Genomic DNA, 22781 nt, shown 5'->3' with positions numbered 1-22781 from the left:
CGTTTTTTTTTCTTGGAATTTCTGGAAAATTTCAAATTTCGATTGAATTTTTCGACGAAAGTTGAATTTTCCGACGGAAATTTCGATCAACTTTGAAGTTTTCGACGAGTTGCCCAGTTTCTGGCGACCTTTCCCAAAAATCGACCACCTTCTGGCCAACTTTCGGTGAAATTTTTTAGAATTTGACGTACATTCAACCGGAGTTCTTCAGCTTTTAGAGAGAAGCGGGAGAAAAAAAAAGAAGAGAGAGAGAGGGGATGAGCGTTCTGCCGAAAAACAGAGGGAAAGAGCCTTATATACCCTCCTAAAACGACGTCGTTTTGGCCTTAAGTGACCCAGAGGATCCGCGCGTTTTGTCGAGATCCGACCCGACCCAAGCGTCGACCCGCGTCCTGACCCACGCGTGTATCCCTCTCCGAGCTGATAGTCGAGCCGAGTCGGGTTTTCAAGTCACTTCTCCGAGTCATTTTCTCTTCTTTGAGTCGAGCCGAGCCGTATACCGAGCCGCTTCAGGTTTTATTTTTTTTGAATTTTTTATTTATTTTATTTATTTTTTATTTATTAGATTAGGTTTAGTTAATATTTTTTTATCTTTATTTTATTTTTATTTTTGTTTTACTTTTCTTTATTTTATTTTTTATTTTTATTTTGTTTTATTATTCAATTTTCTTTAAATAAAAATAAAAAATATATATTTTTGGGGAAAAGTTGAAAGTATCAATTTTCCTTAAAAATAAAATTTCAAAAAAAAAGGTTTTTTTTTTATGAAAAGTTGAAAGTATCAATTTTTCTTAAAAATAAAATTTAAAAAAAAAAGGTTTTTTGAGGAAAAGTTGAAAGTATCAATTTTCCTTGAAAATCAAAATTTCCAAAAATATTTTTGAGGAAAAGTTGAAAGTATCAATTTTTTTTAAAAATAAAATTAAAAAAAAGGGTGTTTTTTTTAGGAAAAGTTGAAAGTATCAATTTTTCTTAAAAATAAAATTTCAGAAAAATGAGTTTTTTTGAGGAAAAGTTGAAAGTATCAATTTTCCTTAAAAATAAATTTTCAAAAAAAGATTTTTTTTTAGGAAAAGTTGAAAGTATCAATTTTCCTTGAAAATCAAAATTTTCAAAAAAATATTTCTTGGAAAAAAGTTGAAAGTATCAATTTTTCTTAAAAAAAATCAATTTAAAAAAAATCAATTTTTGGGGAAAAGTTGAAAGTATCAATTTTTCCTGCACAAGAACAATCATCATTTCCTTCCTTTTTATTTTGATTTTGATTTTTCTTTAAATAATCCGACGACGGAGCTGCTGCAAGTGAAACAGTAGTTTTTCTTGCATACTCTTGAGGTGAGGAAATTTTTTCAATTTTTTGCTAAAAGTATTAGAGTCAATTGAGAATAATTTCCAACAATTAATTACTTGGTAAAATTTTAAGGCTCATTGGATAACACAAATTTAACTTGGTACCATCTTTTGATGGGCGTTGTGAGGGTACTATAACCTTCTTCACACGTAACCGAACTCTCGAATCCTGTTCTGGTTAGTAGACCTAAACCTATTCTTTTAGGGACCCTTAAACTTAGGTGTTCCCTGAAAAGACAGATTTCTTAGGTGGCCAATCGCACCTAGATAAAAAAGATTGGTGACGACTCCTTTAAGTCAATGTCTAGCGATAGATCTCGGGATCTAGACGTTATGACAGCTTGGCGACTCCACTGGGGACTTTGAGAGTCAGGCCAGCAAATAATTTGTGTTATCCAAAAGCCTAATAAAATTGAACCCTTTTGTATATATGTATTATTATTCATTCATGTTTATTTACTTTATTAATTATGTCATTCATGTGCATGTGCATAACATGAGCTCTATACTCGAGCTCCGTCCCTCTAGGAGGGAGTAAAGTACCTATTGCTTTCGTGAGGTCTAATGCCTCGCAGTGGCTAGCGAAATACTCCCAATTAAATTGAACCTTTTTCGCTTGTAGCTTATAATGGGTGAGGATTAGGGTGCCTTACTAATCTGTGATGGACAAAGATGTAAGGAACAATTTGAGGACCTTTATACTTTAACCTTAAAACCGCATATAGTGAACCTTAAGATTGCCTAACCTATAGATAGAGCCATCACTCTTCCCTTTTAGAATTGACCAAAAGCATAGGATTCATCCCTTTTACTTTGTGTGATGTTTAAATTTACTTAGTTATTTGTTCTTTTTCTGGGTATACTAACCTTTTTCTTATTTCTTTTGTATTGGTTCATATGCAGATCATAAAGTTACATAAAGAACATTTGCTTGAAAAATAGTCTTCAACAAATTTTTTTCATGGACGTCAATGAACGTTTACTTTGTTCTTCATCAGTATTAACACCCTGTGGGACACCTAATGAAGTAAGGGTCCTGTCAGAAAAGACTCAACTGAAGATGAGAGATTGCTTGCCAATTGGGTATGATTCTATTATGTCTCAAGAAACATCTATCCTTCTCAAACAGAACAATTTAGAAGATTTGGTTGATATCTGAAAGAATATGAGTCCGTCAAGACAAGAGTAATTTTGTCAAAAATATGGGCATATAGCACACCTTCTAGCAATGGCTGTTGATGATCAGCTAATCAGAGCTGCAACATAATTTTGAGATCCTGCATATAAGTGTTTTATTTTTAATGAAGCTGATATGACTTCCACCATCGAAGAATATTCAATCTTGATAGGTTTACATCTCAAGACTCTTGACAAGATAGATGTCAAAAAAGATAAGTCAAGATTTCATAAAAGTCTAGCTCAACTCATGGGGATAGACAAGGAAGTTGTGGATTCTCATACAAAGAAGAAACAAGAACAGGTCTGCCTACCTTAGAAGTTCTTTTATGAGTTTCTGATACAGCATGCCAATGAAGAACAGGGGTTAGAATATTTGCCTTGGCTATATACGGACTGGTAATCTTTCCAAAGGTTTTGGGACATATTGAGATAGCGGTGGTTGATTTCTTCGAAAGTGTGATCAATGGCTGTAATCCTTCAACGGTGATATTAGCAGAGACTATTAGATCTTTGAGTTATTGTCGTCGGAATAGAGGGCACTTCATAGGATGTATAAGTTATTGTACTTATGGATGAAAAGTCATTTTGAACAAAGAAATGGCACTTTCTCGAAGCTTTACATCCGTAATCGTTTTCCAATCAAGGAATTCTACGAAAGTGGGTGGTCAAAACGAAAGTCTAAACAAGAATGGATAACTTTCTTACAAAAATTAGAAAGTGCCAGGGTGAGATGGTTGGCCCCATTGATGAATCGTGAGCCTATGTTATACCAATGTAAGGATAGTACAATGGTTTCGCTTTTAGGTTTATGGGGAGTGACGAATTATACACCACTCTTGGTGAGAAGGCAATTGGAGGGAGAACAGTTCATTCCTATGACTTATGGGCTTCATCAGTTAGATTTCTCTTATAGTGAGCCTAAAGCATTTCAAATGATGAATGAGATGATCAAAGCGTGGAAAAATCCCTAAAGAGTGAGTCCTGGACCATTCACTGAAAAAGTCACATCAGGTTACTTGGTTTGGAGAACAAAGAGAAGACAAAAAATGGTATTCACTTATGAAATCTCTCAACCACCAACAGAAGAAAAACTTGAAGAGACACCATCAGAGTTAGAGCTGGTAACAAAAGAATTCGAGTTTGAAAAGATCAAGTTAAAGAAAGAGATTCAGGAACTTCAAGAAGAAAAAGCCCAGTGGAAAGGTAGAGCCGAAAGTTATGAAGTTAAAGTTCACAAGATTACTAGAGAACGTGATACAGCTACTTAAGATCTAGCAAAGTTACACCAGGAGCATAAGAGGCTATGTGTGAGAGAAAGAGCCAAAGAGATAACCATTGTTAAGCTGACTGAGGAAAATACAAGATTGAAATAAGAGTATGCCGAATTGGAAGAAGAAAGTACTGAAGCACAGGCAGAAATTAATATGCTAAACAGTTATTTGAGCAGGTTAAGTCAAAATTGGATGAACAAGGAGATCACATTGCTGCATTGGTTAGGGAATATAGAGAATTATCATATCAAGTCTGGTGTGGTAAAAGAGAGAACTTAGGAAGGCAGAAATACATTGAGCACTTAACAACCTAAATCCATAAAGGGGTATGTAAGGCAAGAGAGATAGTGGAAGAGACAGAAGCATTAAGACAAGTGGTGACCCCAGTAGGAGAACATGAACAGCGTCTGTTGAACTTCATAGAAGAAGCCAATGCCCAGTATGAACAGATCAAACAATTTTATGGCTATAATTTTAGGATGATAAACTCAATGTAGATCAAAGTTTTTTTGGAATAAATGAAATTTTTTAGTTGAATACCGTTTTAAGGTAAATGTTCTCTGCATACATGCATTTTTCATTCATTGCATTCTCATTCATTACACTTAAACAAAGTAACCATGTGATGATCATGCAAATTTACTAATTCTAAGATATGGTACTCAAGGTTCCAGGATAGCCTTATCTAGTGAAAACCCTACCCATCGATACAATACAAGATTCAGAGTAAGAAAAATAGAGGAAGAAAATTTCGATAGATTTGAAAAGATAGAAAAAGCACAAGAGAAGATTGAGAGTGAGCTAAATAAGATTCTGGAGGCTCTTAATAATATGAATAAAGGAAAAAGAGTTACAGAAAATACAAGCCAGCAAGTTTCCCTATTACAAGAAGTGGTTGATCCTTTATATCCTTCAGGTTTTGGCCCACCTCAGGCTCAGTCTACCCAAGATGTCCCACCATAATACTTCGTATATCTAACATATCTTGAAATGCCATCAGTTTTCAACCCAAGACAGTATAATAGCTATATAAATCCTATCTTTACTGAAAAGATAGTAGAACTAATTCTTGATCTAGATGATTTAAAAGAGAAAGAGAAGGAAAAGATGAGAGTGAAAGTTCAGGAAAGTTCCAAGATTAGCATGCTAGAGCAAAGGCTAAGGGCTGTGGAATGATTTAGCTTTTATGGGTCGGTTGATGCTGCTGGGCTCTGCTTAGTTCCTGATGTGGTTATCCCCCATAAGTTCAAAGCATTAAAATTTAAAAAATATGATGGTACAAAGTGCTCCAAAACTCACAGCACCATGTATTGTAAGAAGATGACAGCTCATGCGCATGATGAAAAGCTATTGATGCATGTTTTCCAAGACAATCTTACTGATTCTACGGCCAGATGGTATGTTCAGTTGGACAAGACTCGCATTCGCTCTTGGAGCGATATGGCACATGATTTTATCAGTCAATATCGATATATCATCGATTTGGCCCCTGATCGTTTGTCTTTACAGAATCTGGAAAAAAAGACAAACAAGTCTTTTAAAAAGTATACCCAGAGATTGAGAGATGTTACTTCTCAAGTACAACCTCCTCTGACTGAGAAAGAAACTACAGTGCTATTTGTTAGCACTTTAAAACCTCTCTATTATGAAAAGATGATAGGGAATGCAACGAAAAATTTTATTGATATGATAATCTCGGAAGAAATCATTGAGAGTGCCATCAAGAATGACAAGCTAGAAGGAAATGAAGCATCTAGCAAAAGAGTCCTGAAGAAAAAAGAAACTGAAGCTCAGGCTGTGAGCTTTGATAGACAGCCACTTAGAGGTTATTCACCTTACCCACCACCAGAATATTTGCCATATCACCTCGCTGTAAATAACACTTTCTTTCACCCATACCAACCATTTACACAACCACCATACCCCCAAACATATCAAGCCCCTCATAAACCCCAAAATATCATGTATAGTTCTAACAGTCAACCTACCTCAAGACCTCAAAATCGCCCAACTAACCCCATTAGTGGCTCGCGGGAGCAAAGAACCACTCATGAGAAACCCATTTTTGACCCAATTCTAATGACTTATACGAAATTATATAAGGAGCTCTACAACAGTCATTTGATTGCTTCAAGTAAATTAAAACCCCTCAAGCCACCTTACCCTAAGTGGTATGATCCTATCGTCTACTGTGATTACCATTATGGGATTACTGATCACTCTACCAAAAATTACACTACCCTGAAACACAAAGTGCAACGGTTGATCAAGGATGGGATGATTTGCTTTGATACTAGAGGGATGACTGCACCAAATGTTAGTGGTAATCCTTTACCGGATCATAATATGAATGCTATAGGTGAAGAACAGGAGCGTCATGTGAAGAAGAAAATGGTAAATATTAAGACACCTCTCAGCCAACTGTTTGATGTTTTACGAAAAGCAAACATGATACAACTGGTAAGTCCACACAGCTATCATGGAGCATATATAGTTGGCACCAGTTGTAAGTATCATAGTGGGGTAATGGGCCATTTCATTGAGACCTATGAGCAGTTTCATCAAGAGGTGCAAAAACTCTTGGATTCACATCAGATGGAGATCTATGAAGAAAAAGAAGACTTGAAGAATGTTGAGGTGCACATAACTGATAGGCCTGTAAAGTTATTTTCAAAACCAGTGACAATTCAGTGTGAGAACAAACCAAAGTTAGTCATAGACAAAACTTTTCCTCAGGTCGGTAACTTTTAAAGTCTCAACTCTTTTTTCATACAAAGATGATAAAGCTGTACCCTGGAGATATGGCTGTGACACTATAGTTCAGAGACAGAAAGAAGAGGTCTTCAAAGTCGATGCTTCTAATATTACTGGTGTAGGAAGTATTACTTGAAGTGAGAGATGTTACACTCCAAAAATGCTAGAAAAAGCTATAAGGAAAAGGCTAAAGAAAGAGAAAAACGAAATAATCCTGAAACAGAACCTGAAGAAGATCAACTGAAGCCAGTATCAAAAATAGAGGTTTGTGAATTCCTGAAGCTGGTAAAACATAGTGAGTATTCAGTTATGGAACAGTTGAATAAAATGCCAACTTGAATCTCATTATTATCACTATTACTGAATTCAGAGCCACACCGAAATACCCTACTGAAAGTGTTGAATCAGGCATACGTGGCACATAATGTATCTGTTGAATATGTAAACCACCTGGCTGGAAATTTAGTCATGCCAAATCACATTTCATTTAGTGATGATGAGATTCCTTTGAAGGGAAAAAGAAATGCCAAGGCTCTACATATCACAGTCAAGTGCAAGAGCCATATTATAGCCAAGGTCCTTATCGATAATGGCTCTGTTATCAACGTCATGCCTATGTCAACTTTGGCAAGGCTACCCATTGATTATTCTCATATGAGGGATAGTCAGATGATTATAAAAGCCTTTGATGGGACTAGAAAAGAAGTCTTGGGGGATATTAAAATGCCTTTACAAATTGGGCCATGTACCTTCAATATAAAATTTCAAGTGATGGATATCTCTCCATCCTATAGCTGTTTGTTAGGAAGACCATGGATTCACATGGCAGGAGCTGTGCCTTCTACTTTGCACCAGAAGATCAAGTTCAATGTAGAAGGTCAATTAGTAGTGGTAGTTGGGGAGAAAGACATGCTGGTGACCCAACCATTGAACACTCCATACGTAGAGGCTACTGAGGAAGCATTGAAATGCTCCTATCGATCTTTTGAATTGGTCAATTCTGTAGGCAAAGGATTTTAAAATCAGTTTTTTTCAAGGATAGTGGTGAGCCAAGTCATCAACAAAGGCTGGTATCCAGGACTTGGGCTAGGTAAAAACTTGCAGGGAATTAAAGAACCTCCAGCAATAACAGACAATAGCGACAGGGTGGGCCTAAGCTATGAGATGGCAGAGTGGGAAGTCAAAAAAAGGTCATCAAGAAAGATAGCAAGGCTGATGTTTATCCCACATTTATATGAAACCTTCAGACCTGGAGGATTCATGTACCCAGATGCAAGAAAAAATGTGGAAGACGATTTTGCCCAATTAGCCATTAATGCTATTGAAGATGAAGTGAAGGTTAATCAAGAGGAGTGGGTTCACCTTTGTCCACCAGATTTTGAACTCAATAATTGAAGTGCCATCGAGATGCCTTCAACTTTTGATTTAGATGCAATGTAATTGTAACATCCCAATAGCTATTGCCCAAGGCATTGGGGTGATCTTTTTTGTTCAGGCCATTCATCATTTATTATTTTTAATAAAAATTAAAAAGTATGCATTTTCATTTATTTCTTCTTATGTCTTTATTATTTTCATCTCTCCAAGCACATCTTGCCAACATATCCCATTTCATTCAATTTCAGGTCTTTAAATGAACATGAGGATAATCATGATAACAATCAAGATGTTAGCTTTGAGAATTCAATTAACACTGATGAGCTTGACAATGAAGAAAATTCTAAAGAATATGTTATGCCTCCGAACCTGATGAGGATGATTGAACAAGAGAATAAGTCAATTGAGCCTCATTAGGAGGTAGTGGACTTAATGAATCTGAGAGATAAAGAAAATAAGAAAGAGGTTAGAATGGGCACTTCACTTTCATCTGAAGATAGGCAACGATTGACAGACCTACTTCGAGAATTTGTAGATATATTTGCTTGGTCTTACCAGGATATGCCAGGGCTAAGCACAGAGATAGTGGAGCATAGATTGCCCTTAAAACCAGAATGTAAGCCAGTTCAACAGAAACTGAGACGGATGAAGCCCGAAATGCTATTAAAAATTAAAGAGGAGGTGAAAAAATAATTTGATGCAGGTTTTCTACAAGTGGCTAAGTATCCAGAATGGGTAACCAATATAGTCCTAGTTCTTAAAAAAAATGAAAAAGTACAAATGTGTGTAGACTATCGGACTTGAATAAGGCTAGCCCAAAGGATAACTTTCCTTTACCTCATATCGACACACTGGTAGATAACACGGCTAAGCATTCGATTTTCTCTTTTATGAATGGTTTCTCGAGGTATAATCAGATAAAAATAACTGCAGATGATATGGAAAAGACTACTTTTATGACCATGTGAGGAACTTTTTGTTACAAAGTCATACCTTTTGGGTTAAAGAATGCTGGGGCAACATATCAAAGGGCCATGGTAACACTCTTCCATGATATGATGCATAAAGAGATCGAGGTGTATGTAGATGATATGATTGCAAAGTCTTGTAAGGATGAAAATCATGTCACTAGCCTCAGAAAGTTATTTGAGAGGTTAAAAAAATTTCAGCTCAAATTAAATCCAGCCAAGTGCACCTTTGGGGTAAAGTCAGGGAAGTTGTTAGGCTTTGTGGTCAGTGAAAGAGGAATTGAAGTTGATCCCGATAAGATACGGGCCATCCAGAATTTGTCACTTTCTAGCACACCAAAAGAAGTTCGAAATTTTTTGGGAAGATTGAACTACATTTCTCGGTTCATCTCTCAGCTTACTTACAAATGTGATCCTATATTTAAACTTCTCCGTAAAGATAATCTTGGAAAATGGAATGAAGAATGTCAAGAGGCGTTTGATAAAATTAAGTAATATTTATTGAATCCTCTAGTATTGGTGCCACCTGTTCCAGGGAAACCTTTAATCTTATACTTAACCATATGTGAAAATTCAATAGGATGTGTGCTGGGGCAGCAAGATGAGGCTAGCTGAAAGGAGAGAGCTATTTACTATCTGAGTAAAAAGTTCACGGAATATGAATTCAAGTATTCTTCATTGGAGAAAATGTGTTATGCATTAGCGTGGACTACCAAAAGACTCAGACATTATATGCTCTATCACACTACGTGGCTCATAGCGAAACTGGACCCCATTAAGTATATCTTCGAGAAACCTTCTTTGTCTGAAAGAATCGCTAGATGACAAGTAATGCTCTCGGAATATGATATTATATATGTGAGCCAAAAAGTAATAAAAGAGGGCGTTATAACAGAATTTCTTACAGATCGTGCTACTGAAGAGTATGAGCCGATAAAGTTGAAATTTCTTAATGAAGACTTAATGACTATTTCCCAACCGGAGGAAGGGGAACATGTAGAAAAATTTTGGAGAATGTACTTTGATGGAGCTGCTAATGCCTTGGGGCATGGAATTGGGGCGATTTTAATTTCTCCAGAAGAACGATACTATCCTGTAACAGCGAGGTTAAATTTTAATTGCATAAATAACATCACTGAATATGAAGCATGCATCATGGGCTTACAAGCTGCTATAGATAGAGGAGTAAAGGTACTAAAAATATTTGGAAACTCAGCTCTAGTTATATATCAATTGAAAAGAGAATGGGAGATGAGAGATTCAAAACTCGTTCTGTATCATAAGTATATTCTAGAGTTGACGAAACAATTTGAAGATATCCAATTTGATCACTTACCTCGAGAAGAAAATTTGATTGTTGATGCATTGGCTACTCTGGTTGTAATGATTCGAATTAATGATAATACCGACATTCAGTCCATCAAGTTAGATGTTAAGAATATACCAGCTTATTATGTAGAGGGAGAAGAAGATGGAAAACCTTGGTATTATGACATCTTACAGTACATTAAGGATCAACAATACCCAATTCAAGCAACAAAAAATGATAAAAGGGTCATTCGAAGATTGGCTATGAGCTTTTTCCTAGATGGGGATGTCTTATACAAAAAAAACAAGGATCAAGTATTATTGAGGTGCGTAAATGAGACTAAAGCGAAGAAAATCATTAAAGAGGTGCATGATGAAATATGTGAGGCACATACTAGTGGACATATGATGGCAATGTAAATCATAAGGGTAAGATATTACTGGTTGACGATGAAGAATGATTGCATTGATTATGCTCGTAAATGTCATAAATGCCAGATATATGCTGATAAGATTCATGCTTCGCCATCTGCTTTACATGTAATGACACCACCATGGCCATTTTTAATGTGAGGCATGGATGTCATTAGTCCAATCACCCCAAAGGCTTCTAACAGGCACAGATTCATTTTTGTGATGATGGATTACTTCACAAAATGGGTAGAGACAACATCATATGCAAATGTGACACGCTCCATGGTTTACAAGTTCATAAAAAAAGAGATCATCTGTAGATATGAACTTTCAGAGAGAATTATTTCAGACAATGCCAAGAATCTAAATAGTAAGATGATGCAAGAAATATGTGCTCAATATAAGATCAAGCATCATAACTCGGCACCATACCGTCCAAAAATGAATGAGGCAGTTGAGGCAGCCAATAAGAACATAAAAAGGAATTTAGAAAAGATGATCGAGACTTACAAAGATTGGCATGAGAAGTTGCCATTTGCATTGCATGCATATCGAACGTCAGTTCGTACCTCTACTGAGGCAACTCCATTTTCTTTGGTTTATGGGATGGAAGCTGTACTACCAGTGAAAGTAGAGATCCCCTCTTTGAGAGTCTTAAAAGAAGTCGAATTGAAAGAAGCTGAATGGATTCGAGAACGTTATGAGCAGCTAAATTTCATAAAAAAAAGAGGTTGACCGCGTTGTGCCATGGTCAGCTATATCAAAAAAAAATGATGAGAGCTCATGATAAGAAGATTCGACCCCGTTGCTTTCGAAAAGGAGAGTTGATCTTGAAAAGAATTCTCTCAATCCAACACGATAGTAGAGAAAAATGGACTCTGAATTGGGAAAGACCGTATGTGGTGAGACGAACTTTTTCGGGTGAAGCGCTGATACTGATTGAGATGGATGGAAATGATTTACCCCATCCTGTAAATTTTGATACTGTGAAGAAATACTACGCTTGAAAAAAAATGAAAAAATGAGAAAATGAAAAAAAATAATGAAAAAATGAGAAAATGAAAAAAAAAATGATGAAAAAATGAGAAAAATGAAAAAATGGAAAAAATGAAAAAATAAAAAAAGAAAAAAAGAAAAAGTGAAAAAAGAGGACTTAAGGCGAAAACCCTAAAAGGGCAGTTTGAGTCATAGGGGGTTTGTCTAAGTTGAAAACCTGAAAAGGTAGCTTAAATAAGGAGAATATAGCATCGAGTTTAAAAGTCCGCTGATATGGGGGCTAGCAAGTTCGAAAGAGTTCCAAGTTGTAAATACATTAGAGGATTGAGTTTTCAGAAAAAAACTTTGAGATGTGTTATCATGATTATCTTATTGTTCATTTTTGGCTTTGTCCCCATACCTATCATTGTAATTCTTCCTTGGCTGAAATTAGCCAACATTTTGCTAATAAGAGACAATATATTTCATTCTTTGTGTCTTTTTCTTATGACTGTTTCTCAACATTCAGATTCTTTTCTTCTTAATACCCCACCATTAAAGAAATGTGCAAATGAATTCTTACTTTTTGAGTTTGAAATAATGATTGATGAATGAATAACAACATGAAAGATTTTTACATTACATTGAAAAGTCAAAAGTGAAAAAAGCTGAATCGAGATGTTCAGCTCCTAATTAGGACATTGAATCTGGGAAGAGATTTTTTACAAGAAGAATATGAGTGGAAGAGACAATTAAGAGCTACACTGGTTCAATCTTAAAAGAGCAGTGTAATTGGATCTCTGAAGAATCAAAAGGCTTAATGCCCAAGAGAAAGCTTGAGGAACTTGAGTACCATACATTAAACATGAATTAATTGGCCAACATTTGCATAGCATGCATTGAAATTCATATGCATTTGCATAGCATACACTACTTTCAGGAAAGTATAGTGTATAAATTCAAGAAGCAGGGGGTTTCAACATCCCACATAGAGAAGACAGATATTAAGATATTTTACAAAATTGAAAAAGGAAAAGCTTGTCAGGTAAGTTCCTAATCCTTGAAATAGAATGTCTTTTGGTATCGGGGTTGATTTATAAGACCTTTGGGCGTAATCTCCTGAAATTCCTTCAAACACAACTTTCAACTCCTTTAGACATGATTGTCAAGGAGCAATTTATTTTTCAAAGTCGTGGTGCCTCTGTTTAGAGGAGCAATTTACTTTCCCAAAAGTCGTGGTGTCTCTGTTTAGAGGAGCAATTTATTTTTTCAAAGTCGTTGAGCTTCTGTTTAGAGGAGCTTCGATTAAAAAAAATAAAAACAAAAACAAAAGCAAACAAAAAAATAACAAAAAATATAAAAAAAATCAAAAAATGAAAATGTTGAGTTGAATCTTGATTGGGTGTCTACGTCTTTGCGCTATTTCTGTTTTACAGAAAATGTGCAAAGAGGGACAGCTGTAGACACCCAATTTGGTCCAGGCCCGGATCAATTGGGCCTGGTTCAAATGGGTAAGTCCAATTTTATTTTTGTTATTTTTTATTTTATTTTATTCTATATTTTATGTATATATTTTCCTTTATATCCTATGTATTATTTATTTATTTATTATTACTATTTATTAATATATATATTTTATTTTTATTTTTATTTATTTTTTATTTTATTTATTTTTGTATTTTTATTTATCTAATTATATATCTGTTATTATTATTATTTGTTTTTTTATTTATCCTATAATATGTTTTTGATTTATCTTTTCTAATTATTTATTTTTTTTATTTATTTGATTTTTATTTTGAAAAGTTGAGATTGAAGGCTGAGGAATCCTTCTGGGAATGGGGATTCAATCAGAAGAGTCCAGATTGGATTCAAAGATTGAATCCCCGTCCAAAGAGAAATTGGGATTGATCAGAAACTTCTGATCAATCCCTATAAAAGGGACCTCCTGGAACAAAATGAAACACAGAGAAAAAACGTGAGCAAAGCTACTGATTTGAGATATAGAAGAGTATAGAAGGCTAAGAAGTATTCTGGGAATTAGCAGAAATTTTTTGAAGATTTTTGACATTTTTTTTTCTGGGAATGTTTGGAAAATTCCAGATTCCGGTTGAATTTTTCGAACGAAAGTTGAATTTTTCGACGGAAATTTCGGCCAACTTTGAAGTTTCCGATGAGTTGCCCAGTTTTCGGCGACCTTTTCCAGAAACCGACCACCTTCCGACCAACTTCCGACGAACAATCCAGATTCCAGTGAAATTTTCCAGAATCCGACGTACATTCAACCAGAGTTCTTCAGCTTTTAGAGAGAAGCGGGAGAAAAAGGAAGAAGAGAGAGAGGGGAGGAGCGTTCTGTCGAAAAACAGAGGGAAAGAGCCTTATATACCCTCCTAAAACGACGTCGTTTTGACCTTAAGTGACTTAGAGGATCCGCGCGTTTTGTCGAGATCCGACCCGACCCGAGTGTCGACCCGCGTCCTGACCCACGCGTGTATCCCTCTCCAAGCCGATAGCTGAGCCGAGCCGGGTTTTCAAGCCACTTCTCCGAGTCGTTTTCTCTTCCTTGAGCCGAGCCGAGCCGAGCTGCTCCAGGTTTTTTTTTTGAATTTTTTTTATTTATTAGATTAGGTTTAGTTAATATTTTTTTATCTTTATTTTATTTTTATTTTTGTTTTGCTTTTCTTTATTTTATTTTTTTATTTTCATTTTTATTTTGTTTTATTATTCAATTTTCTTTAAATAAAAATAAAAAATATATATTTTTTGAGAAAAGTTGAAAATATCAATTTTTCTTAAAAATAAAATTAAAAAAAAAGGGTTTTTTTTTTAGGAAAAGTTGAAAGTATCAATTTTCCTTAAAAATAAAATTTCAAAAAAAGGTTTTTTTTTTTAGGAAAAGTTGAAAGCATAAATTTTCCTTGAAAATCAAAATTTTCAAAAAAATATTTCTTGGGAAAAAGTTGAAAGTATCAATTTTCCTTAAAAAAAATTAATTTAAAAAAAATTAATTTTTGGAGAAAAGTTCAAAATATCAATTTTTCCTGCACAAGAACAATCATCATTTCCTTCATTTTTATTTTGATTTTGATTTTTCTTTAAATAATCCGACGGCGGAGCCGCTGCAAGTGAAACAGTAGTTTTTCTTGCATACTCTTGAGGTGAGGGAATTTTCTCAATTTTTTGCTAAAAGTATTAGAGTCAATTGAGAATAATTTTTAACAATTAATTACTTGGTAAAATTTTAAGGCTTATTGGATAACACAAATTTAAGTTGGTACCATCTTTTGATGCGCGTTGTGAGGGTGCTATAACCTTCCTCACACGTAATCGAACTCTCGAACCCTGTTCTGATTAGTAGACCTGAACTTATTCTTTTAGGGACCCTTAAACTTAAGTGTTCTCTGAAAGGACAGATTTTTTAGGTGATCAATCATACCTAAATAAAAAAGATTAGTGACGATTCTTTTAAGTCAATGTTTAACGATAGATCCCGAGATATAGACGTTATGACGCCAAACCCACAAAATAAATAAATAAACAACCAAACCTTCCAAAAAGAGACGCAAACGCCCACTTTTGTTTTGTCCTGTTTCTTCAGATTTTCTAATAAAAACACACCCAAACCCGAAGAAGAACTGGTCTTTTAAATCACACCTCTGATCCTTTTCTTACAGGAACCTCAAAATAAAACAAGTTGTTTTATTTATTTGTTTATTTTTTGTTTAATAATTTTGGCAATGAAACGTGGATACCCAGAATCTCCATCTTCCTCCTTTGGTCCACCTCAATCCAGATTAAAACATAACCCTGAAGGTAACATTCTTGTTGGGATTTGTTTCTATTGAGGGTTTTTTATTGTTTTTATATGTAATTAGAGAATTACTAAAGTTATGAGCTTTGGGTTTTTTTTTTTATATTTTATTGAATTGTAGTTTATGTTTGGTTGAAAAGTAATCAAATAGTTGTTTTGTTTAGTTTATTTTATGGTTATTTGGTTAAAATTTTGATTTTTGAAAACGGGTTTTGAAGAAAAAAAATCCTAATTTGATTGTTGAGTGAAACACTAAGTAACTAAGAATATAGTATTAAAAGATTTGCATTAAAGCTGCCAAATTTGTATTCTAGCTAAATGAAAGTAAGTAAAAAGTTTCAATCTTTCAATATTTGTTAGTTTCTTCAGATGCAATTCAATTGTGTATTCTTTTTTCTGTTTTTTTGGTTAATGAGTTGATTTTTGGACTTGGGTTTTGAAGTTCATAAGTTTTAATTTGAGAGGTTAGGAAAAGAATCCAAAATTTGATTGCTAGTTTTACAGCTAATAATGAAGAATTCAGTGTAACACTTTTGTTGAAGAAGCTGAAATTGTGTGTTGTGGTATTAGGTGATTCACAATTTTTGGAGGATGAGAGCACCAAGATTTTTGCTAGGAAAGTAGCTGATCATTATAGTGCAAGAACAAATCAAACTTTGGAAGAACGAGAAGCAAGTCCTATAATTCACTTAAAGAAGTTAAATAACTGGGTATGTTGTTGAATCTCATGAACTGCATTGTGAACTTATGACATATGTTTTTGAATTTTTAGCCATTCATGTTCTTCTTTGAATGGACAGATTAAAAGTGTCTTGATTCAGCTTTATGCTCGTCAGGGTCATGCTGTTCTTGATCTTGCCTGTGGCAAGGTATTTTAGTACCTTTATTTGTATTTAACTTAACTTTTTAATTCTCTAAAGTCAATGTATTTTAAACCTGCTGTTATTGTTTACTTTTATGTGGTTTAGGGTGGTGACCTCATCAAATGGGATAAAGCAAAAGTTGGATATTATGTTGGCATTGATATAGCTGAAGGCTCGGTAAAGTGCCAAAATACTCAGTTTCTTTTTTCTCTATTTTTGTTTACTCTATCATCTGGTTTAGTAGCCTAGTTTAGCTGTGGTCAACCTCTGGTATCTGGGGCACCTCTTTCAGTGCTTATATCATAATTATTCTGAGCCATTAATTTCTTTAAGCAGTACCATTGGTAACAAAGATGCCATGATTTAGTTTGTTTCCAATCGACACACATGAATTAATCCTTAGATTCCTTGCATAGTTCTTCTACTTATGACCTCATGAAATAATTTTAAAATGCAGCCTTCTGAAACATGAGGCCTATGCAATAGTGGAGTTTACAGTGTTTCTAGCTTTAAATCACAAATAAATTGTGTGCTTCTAAAATGTATTAACAACCTGCAGTGAATCTGTCTGTTTTATGCTTTTGATCCGCACGCTACTCCACCCCTGAAAAAGAATGAAAAGAAATGGAAAGAAAATCTTCTTTACACATTTTTTTATGTCACAAGTTGCCATACTCATTTTTCATTCTCTATTCATGCACAGATAGAAGATTGCCGTACGCGATATAATGGTGATGCAGACCATCATCAACGACGCAAAAAGTTTACATTTCCTGCTCGTCTCATATGTGGGGATTGTTTTGAGGTAACAGCAATGTTGATAATCACATTTGAAATACATGTTCACTAGCCAGCTTACTTAGTCTCAGCTTCTGTGTGTTAATTATCATAATAAATGGCATGCTTGGTCATGGTCAATATTGACTAGTGTTATATAAAAATAGACATCTATACCAGTGAAACAAAATATGCCTTTTGGGAAACTGGACCTTGGGACTAACTTATTAATTAAGGATGAATGTGGTTTAGTAGGAGTTACAGGATATTTCAATATTTATATTTTGATGATTTTCAGGTGCGCCTGGATAAGGTTTTGGCAGATGATGCTCCTTTTGATATCTGCAGTTGCCAGGTGAGAGTTCTATTCTGTTTTCTTGAATGGTTGAAAAATCTGCTATTATATGTCTATTCTGCTGCCCAATTATAAAACTACGGCAAAGGTTTAGCACAACTTTGGTAATTTTATCTGTTCAAGCTATTTACCAATCTGTTGCCTTGTCAATAAATTGGTTACTATTCAAAAGTTTGAGTTGGAGTTCTTTAGCATTCTGAAAATATTCTTAATAAAATGCCTACGTATAAAGTAGACAGAGCTACCCATGCTACAAACTAATATGCTTTTTCATAATAGCTCTATATGTTATAATTTTAATGAAACCATAATTGTGGTTGTAACGATGCACTCTTAAATTATGCAGTTTGCCATGCATTATTCCTGGTCTACAGAGGCACGAGCACGTCGGGCACTGGCCAATGTATCAGCTTTACTTCGTCCTGGAGGCATCTTCATTGGGACGATGCCAGATGCCAATGTGATAGTCAAAAAACTTAGAGAAGGTTAGTATTATATTTCTTGTCTTGAAAACAATGCCATAGAAAATTGATGTTTAAGTGAAGCAATAACTGAAATTTAGAGTTAGGAAGCATCCAATATATAACTAAACACATAATATAATTAAATACCAAATTTGATTTCCAAAAAGCGCTAAATTTAGGTGCCTATATCACCTTACATATCTGCATATACAAATTTTGATTATAGATCTTACATAAAGTGACCAAAGCTAGTCTTTCTAGTGAATGACATCATATAATTTTATGGTTTCTTTAAACCAATTAGCGCAGTGACAGTCTTCTTGGTAAACAAATGTTGCATATTTGTTGGGCATGGCAGACTACTTTTGTCATTCTTGATTGGAGATGCTATTTTCACTGTAACTATGCAGCTGAAGGATTGGCTTTTGGCAACAGTGTCTACTGGATACATTTTGATGAAGAATTTGCTGACAAGGTGAATGCCATCCTCCTTTGTCTTGCAACTATATTTTCAGAAAAGATATTGATGTTCACTACGAGTTTTATCGAATTCTGACACGCTTTTATGATATGGTTCAGAAATTTAAATCTTCTAGGCCCTATGGTATCAATTACAAGTTTCACTTAGAGGTACTCTTTTGTGACAATTCAATCAGTTTTTCGGATTAAATATGGGAATTCTATCACTTTTATTATGGTAATTTGAGGGTAAAAATGGTGTTAAGGGTTTGTGCCATACTTTTTTGCTGTTGTCCTTAACTATGGTTGTCTTTTAACTTCGTCATAGAGTTGTGTGAATTATGTACCATTGGGATGTCTTGTTGCAGGATGCTGTTGACTGCCCTGAATGGATTGTTCCCTTCCATGTCTTCAAGTCATTAGCAGAAGAGGTATAATTCTGATCATAGCAAACTCCTTTTCAAGGAAAAATGGAGGTTTCTAACCTTCTTACAAATATTATTGTTATCATAATTCTTTTTCCTTGCAACAATTTTCACTGCTCTTCAATATAAGTTGACTCGGTGTTTTTGGGATTCTTATGTACTAAAATTTTGTTATGCTCATAATTTCTTATATTTGTCTTTGCAGTATGATCTAGATCTAGTTTTCGTCAAAAACTCGCATGAATTTGTGCATGAGTACATGAAAAAGCCAGAATATATAGAGCTTATGCGGAGGCTTGGTGCATTAGGTGATGGAAACCAAGACCAGAGTAAGTTCATTGTTTTCCAGACAGTTCATTACTTCATTGTCTCATTTCAATCATTCATCTTGCCATTTATTTTTAGATATACACTGATTAACTATTGTATTTGTTTTGCCATTGTGATCCATAGGCACATTATCTCCGGATGAATGGGAGGCGGCTTATTTATACCTTGCATTTGTTTTAAAGAAGGTTGGTATGGAATCCTGTATCATACCAGACTCTGATCTCTCCTCTTATTTGCTATTTGTGTCCTGCATTGTAGACTTTAGCCGTCTTTCAAATTCTTTTACAACTGGACGATACTAACTTGTCGGAAAATCTTCTTTGCAGCGTGGCCAACCAGATCGGACGCAAGCAAATAGTAGAAGAGATAAAGGACAGATGCAAATAGCAAAGGAGGATATCCTGTATATTAACAGTGATAATTAACAGGACAACCCCATATACCCCAAAGATTTATTTATAGTTCAAACGGGACAATAACAGAGGGATGGGTACTGCCTAGAGCAACACGTTGGTGAAGTTGGTCTTGCTCTTTCACAAGCCCTATTAAAAATTTTTCATGGCTCTTAAGTTTTGTAGGTTTTCAAATTCTTGTTGTAACATTGCATTCTCACGAAGCTTCTGAGAAATTGCCACTCAACTCGTAATTCTGGGACAGAAAAATTGTAGTAAAGATAAAACGAGAATGACTGAGAATCTCACTGAATGATGGTTAACAACGGTAATGAAGCCGAGTAGCCTCTTTTCAGAACTTGTACTAAAAGTAAGTTACATGAAAGTGATAATAACACTGGGAAACTTCGTTGTCATGTTGGTAGAATTTGCCATTTTCATTTTCAGATGTTGTTCCTGCTCTTTGTTAGCCATGTAGTACAAGCTTTAAGATTTTCATTGTCGAGTTGGCTGAATTCACAGATCACTTAACGCAGATAACGATTTTCCATGCCTCAATCACGAATGATACTTTAATATTCATTAATTAAATAAATAACTTACGAATATAATAAATATCAAAATAATAAAAATCATTTATGTTCAATTTATCTTACAAACGAAAGCAAAGTAAAAAAGCAAGTTGGATGAAAAAAATTATGAATATAATATACATAATTTATGAAAGAAAGTATAAAAAAAAAAAAAGAAAAACACACAATTGATGTATAAACGTATACAATTTTTATTTGTTTGTTAAGTTTGACAAACAATTACTAGTGAACCACTCATTCAGAAATGAGAACTCATTCAGTTTGATAATAACAAGCTGTACAAGACATTATCCAAATCTTAACCACCCACTGATAAAGGTAAGATGTACAAATTTTCATCACCATTATCATCCATAAAGTATCCAAATGAGAATGACAATGTTTTTGTAAGATCGGCAAATTCACATATTTTTACTCTAGGCTCGTTTCAGAAGCACAACCATAATAACCATCACTGCCAATCCCATCAAGCTAGCTCCAATTGTCTTGTCAAAATAGTTTGATCCGGCATTTTCTTTGGCCTTTTCAGCAGAGGGTAAAGTAAAGAGACTCTGGAGGAAATCAGTTGCTTTATTCACCATCTCAAACACAGTAGTCTTGACGTTCTGTACAAAATCTGAAATTGGATTTCCACCGTCTTTAGGTTGACTTTGATCGAAATATTCTTCAATCTTTACTGAAGATTCAGAACTAACAGGTGATCCGTTATCTTCAAATTCAACATCTGCAACACATTCATTTTTTAAATTCATGAAATGAGTAAGCGAAGCATCAAACAATTGAAGTACCAGAAAAGAAATATGCAAAATTCTCACTGGTCTTATGGGACTGGATGAAATCCATGTAAGCCGAATTGTTAAGGACAGCATTCCATACATTTGGATCAGCAGCAATCGACGCAACAACAGACTGGGAGAAAAACCAAAACCATCAACCATCTAAGTTATATTTTTGCAAAGTAATTTAAAAACGAAGATTTCGAAAATCAACAACCAAATAAGCCTCCTAGTACTTTTGCAAAGTATGTAAGATACAGAGTAGAGGAAGTGATCATAACCGCACCATTAACATTCTGTAATATGTATGGAAGATTATTATTCAAACATGTAGAAAACCAACTGGAGGGTAAGACGTGATTGGAAAGGCACATCTAACATTTCTCAAGTCACAAGAATCCAAGATTTTGGAGGGAAATTCCTCTAGTGGTTTCCACATAATATCACAATGATTATGAGATCTTCAAAACACGAAAAAAAAAGAAAATTAACCACAACCTGAACTGCAGGACTCTCATTGAGCAATTTGAATGCCTGAATAGCAGGTTTTGGTACTGAAGTTGCTTTGATATCATAAGCAACACAATCTTTAGTCTCCTCAGTGTTCGAAAGCAATGACAGGCAAGACGCCTGAGTACTGTCGGCCGAATTTGGAGATGACAGATAAACCCTGAAAAAAAAAAAAAAAACAATAACCAAAGAATTCTCTAACACGTACAGAAAAACAACATGATGTTTTTCACATATTCCAATCAGAAGATCAGTGATCCATTCCACTCTCAAAGTAAATATATCTAGTCCAGTCCACAACTAACCCATAATTGGTTACAAATTCTTCACTTCTTTCCCATATCATATTTCAAATAGAAAAGAGTAAAATTATACTCACATAAATAACATAATAAAACACCAAAAATTTCATGAAATTCAACATCTTTATCCAAGAAATGCAATAATCACCAAAATTTCAGCCTAATTCATATTCCTTTTGTTAAAATTGATAACAAAAAAAACCCTTATGTTAAAGATATGAATTTAATGAAAAAAAATAAACTGTTTCTGTAATACACCATAAAAACTAATAAGAAAACTTCATTAAAGAACCAAATTTTCTTAAAAAAATAATTAGTAAGAATAAAAATTTCTCAAAGCAATAATCTTTACTTATCCAATGCATCTTTCAAATCAGTAGCGGCTTCTTTAGCCTCCTCCAAGCTTGGAACACCGCCAAACAACACCCGAGCCATCGGCTCTCCTCCGCCGGGGATGGCGGTAGCTACCTCCTCTTCAACACCTCCAGCAAACTCCCAATCATCCACCACCTCCCATGACACCTTGTGATTGGTCGACGCCGTCATGTCAGCAACGGAAGAAACCCCACCGCTAGAAAGAGCAATCGCGGAAGAAGACAAACGAGAAGCGGCGACGCGCATGACGGAGTGCTCGGCAGAAGACGGAGTCACCTGAACACCGCCACGAAGGCCGATTCCGACCCCAGCGACCTTCGCCGCCGCTCTCATGACTCCTCCGCCCATTTTCGTGATTCGAAGAAAATATAAAGAAAAAAAAAGAAAAGTCTGGATTTTTTTTGGGGAATTAGCGACTTTAAAGGAATTGAGGAAGGATAATAGACATGGCTTTTTTATAGGAAAAAGGAAAACGAAACTCTGTTGTTTTTATCTTATTTTTATCATTTTAAAATAGTTTTATTTTTTCAAATATAAATAAGTTAGATTTTGAAATATTTAAAAAATAAAAACAATAATTTTCAATGTTTTAAAAACAATATTAAACAAAGAAAATGAAATTAAGAAATTAATTTGATTATTAAAAATAAATATAGTAAATATATATTTTTTATTCAAATAGAAATAACCTCCCAAAAATGGATACTTTATTCAATTATTTTTAATTAAAAATTTCATTTTTTTAAAGAAATA

General features: G+C 34.6%; 2 protein-coding genes across 2 annotated transcripts; one reads left to right on the top strand and one right to left on the bottom strand.

Annotated features, from left to right (window-relative positions):
* Positions 1-15168: 15168 nt before the first annotated feature.
* Positions 15169-19888, top strand: LOC111275746 (mRNA cap guanine-N(7) methyltransferase 1). Its single transcript, XM_022861257.2, has 13 exons — positions 15169-15409; positions 15978-16117; positions 16208-16276; positions 16376-16447; positions 16974-17075; positions 17346-17402; positions 17749-17887; positions 18277-18341; positions 18446-18496; positions 18694-18756; positions 18956-19079; positions 19204-19265; positions 19407-19888. Exons 1-13 carry the CDS (start codon positions 15334-15336, stop codon positions 19503-19505), a joined length of 1119 nt encoding a protein of 372 aa, XP_022716992.1. The 5' UTR covers positions 15169-15333; the 3' UTR covers positions 19506-19888.
* A 344-nt stretch (positions 19889-20232) lies between these two features.
* LOC111275747 (Uncharacterized conserved protein (UCP012943)) lies at positions 20233-22563 on the bottom strand. The gene is made up of 4 exons (XM_022861259.2): positions 22006-22563; positions 21340-21511; positions 20881-20974; positions 20233-20789 (listed from the first exon to the last, which is right to left on the bottom strand). The coding sequence occupies exons 1-4, from the start codon at positions 22374-22376 to the stop codon at positions 20482-20484; spliced, it is 945 nt and encodes a 314-aa protein (XP_022716994.2). The 5' UTR covers positions 22377-22563; the 3' UTR covers positions 20233-20481.
* Between the last annotated feature and the right edge of the window lie 218 nt (positions 22564-22781).

This window comes from Durio zibethinus, chromosome 25, assembly GCF_047325235.1.
Source record: "Durio zibethinus cultivar Kanyao isolate XHJ-2024 chromosome 25, ASM4732523v1, whole genome shotgun sequence".
Taxonomy (NCBI): domain Eukaryota; kingdom Viridiplantae; phylum Streptophyta; class Magnoliopsida; order Malvales; family Malvaceae; genus Durio; species Durio zibethinus.
The sequence above is the reverse complement of the archived record's forward strand: the minus strand, read 5'-3'. Positions and strand labels throughout refer to the sequence as shown.

Coding starts and splice junctions, on each gene's coding strand:
- LOC111275746 (XM_022861257.2), top strand. CDS start 15,334: ATGAAACGTGGATACCCAGAATCTCCATCTTCCTCCTTTGGTCCACCT. Junction 19,080..19,203: donor TGATGGAAACCAAGACCAGA/GTAAGTTCATTG, acceptor TGTGATCCATAG/GCACATTATCTCCGGATGAA. Junction 19,266..19,406: donor TTGCATTTGTTTTAAAGAAG/GTTGGTATGGAA, acceptor TCTTCTTTGCAG/CGTGGCCAACCAGATCGGAC.
- LOC111275747 (XM_022861259.2), bottom strand. CDS start 22,376: ATGGGCGGAGGAGTCATGAGAGCGGCGGCGAAGGTCGCTGGGGTCGGA. Junction 20,975..21,339: donor ATGAGAGTCCTGCAGTTCAG/GTTGTGGTTAAT, acceptor TTTTTCTCCCAG/TCTGTTGTTGCGTCGATTGC. Junction 20,790..20,880: donor CATCCAGTCCCATAAGACCA/GTGAGAATTTTG, acceptor AATGTGTTGCAG/ATGTTGAATTTGAAGATAAC.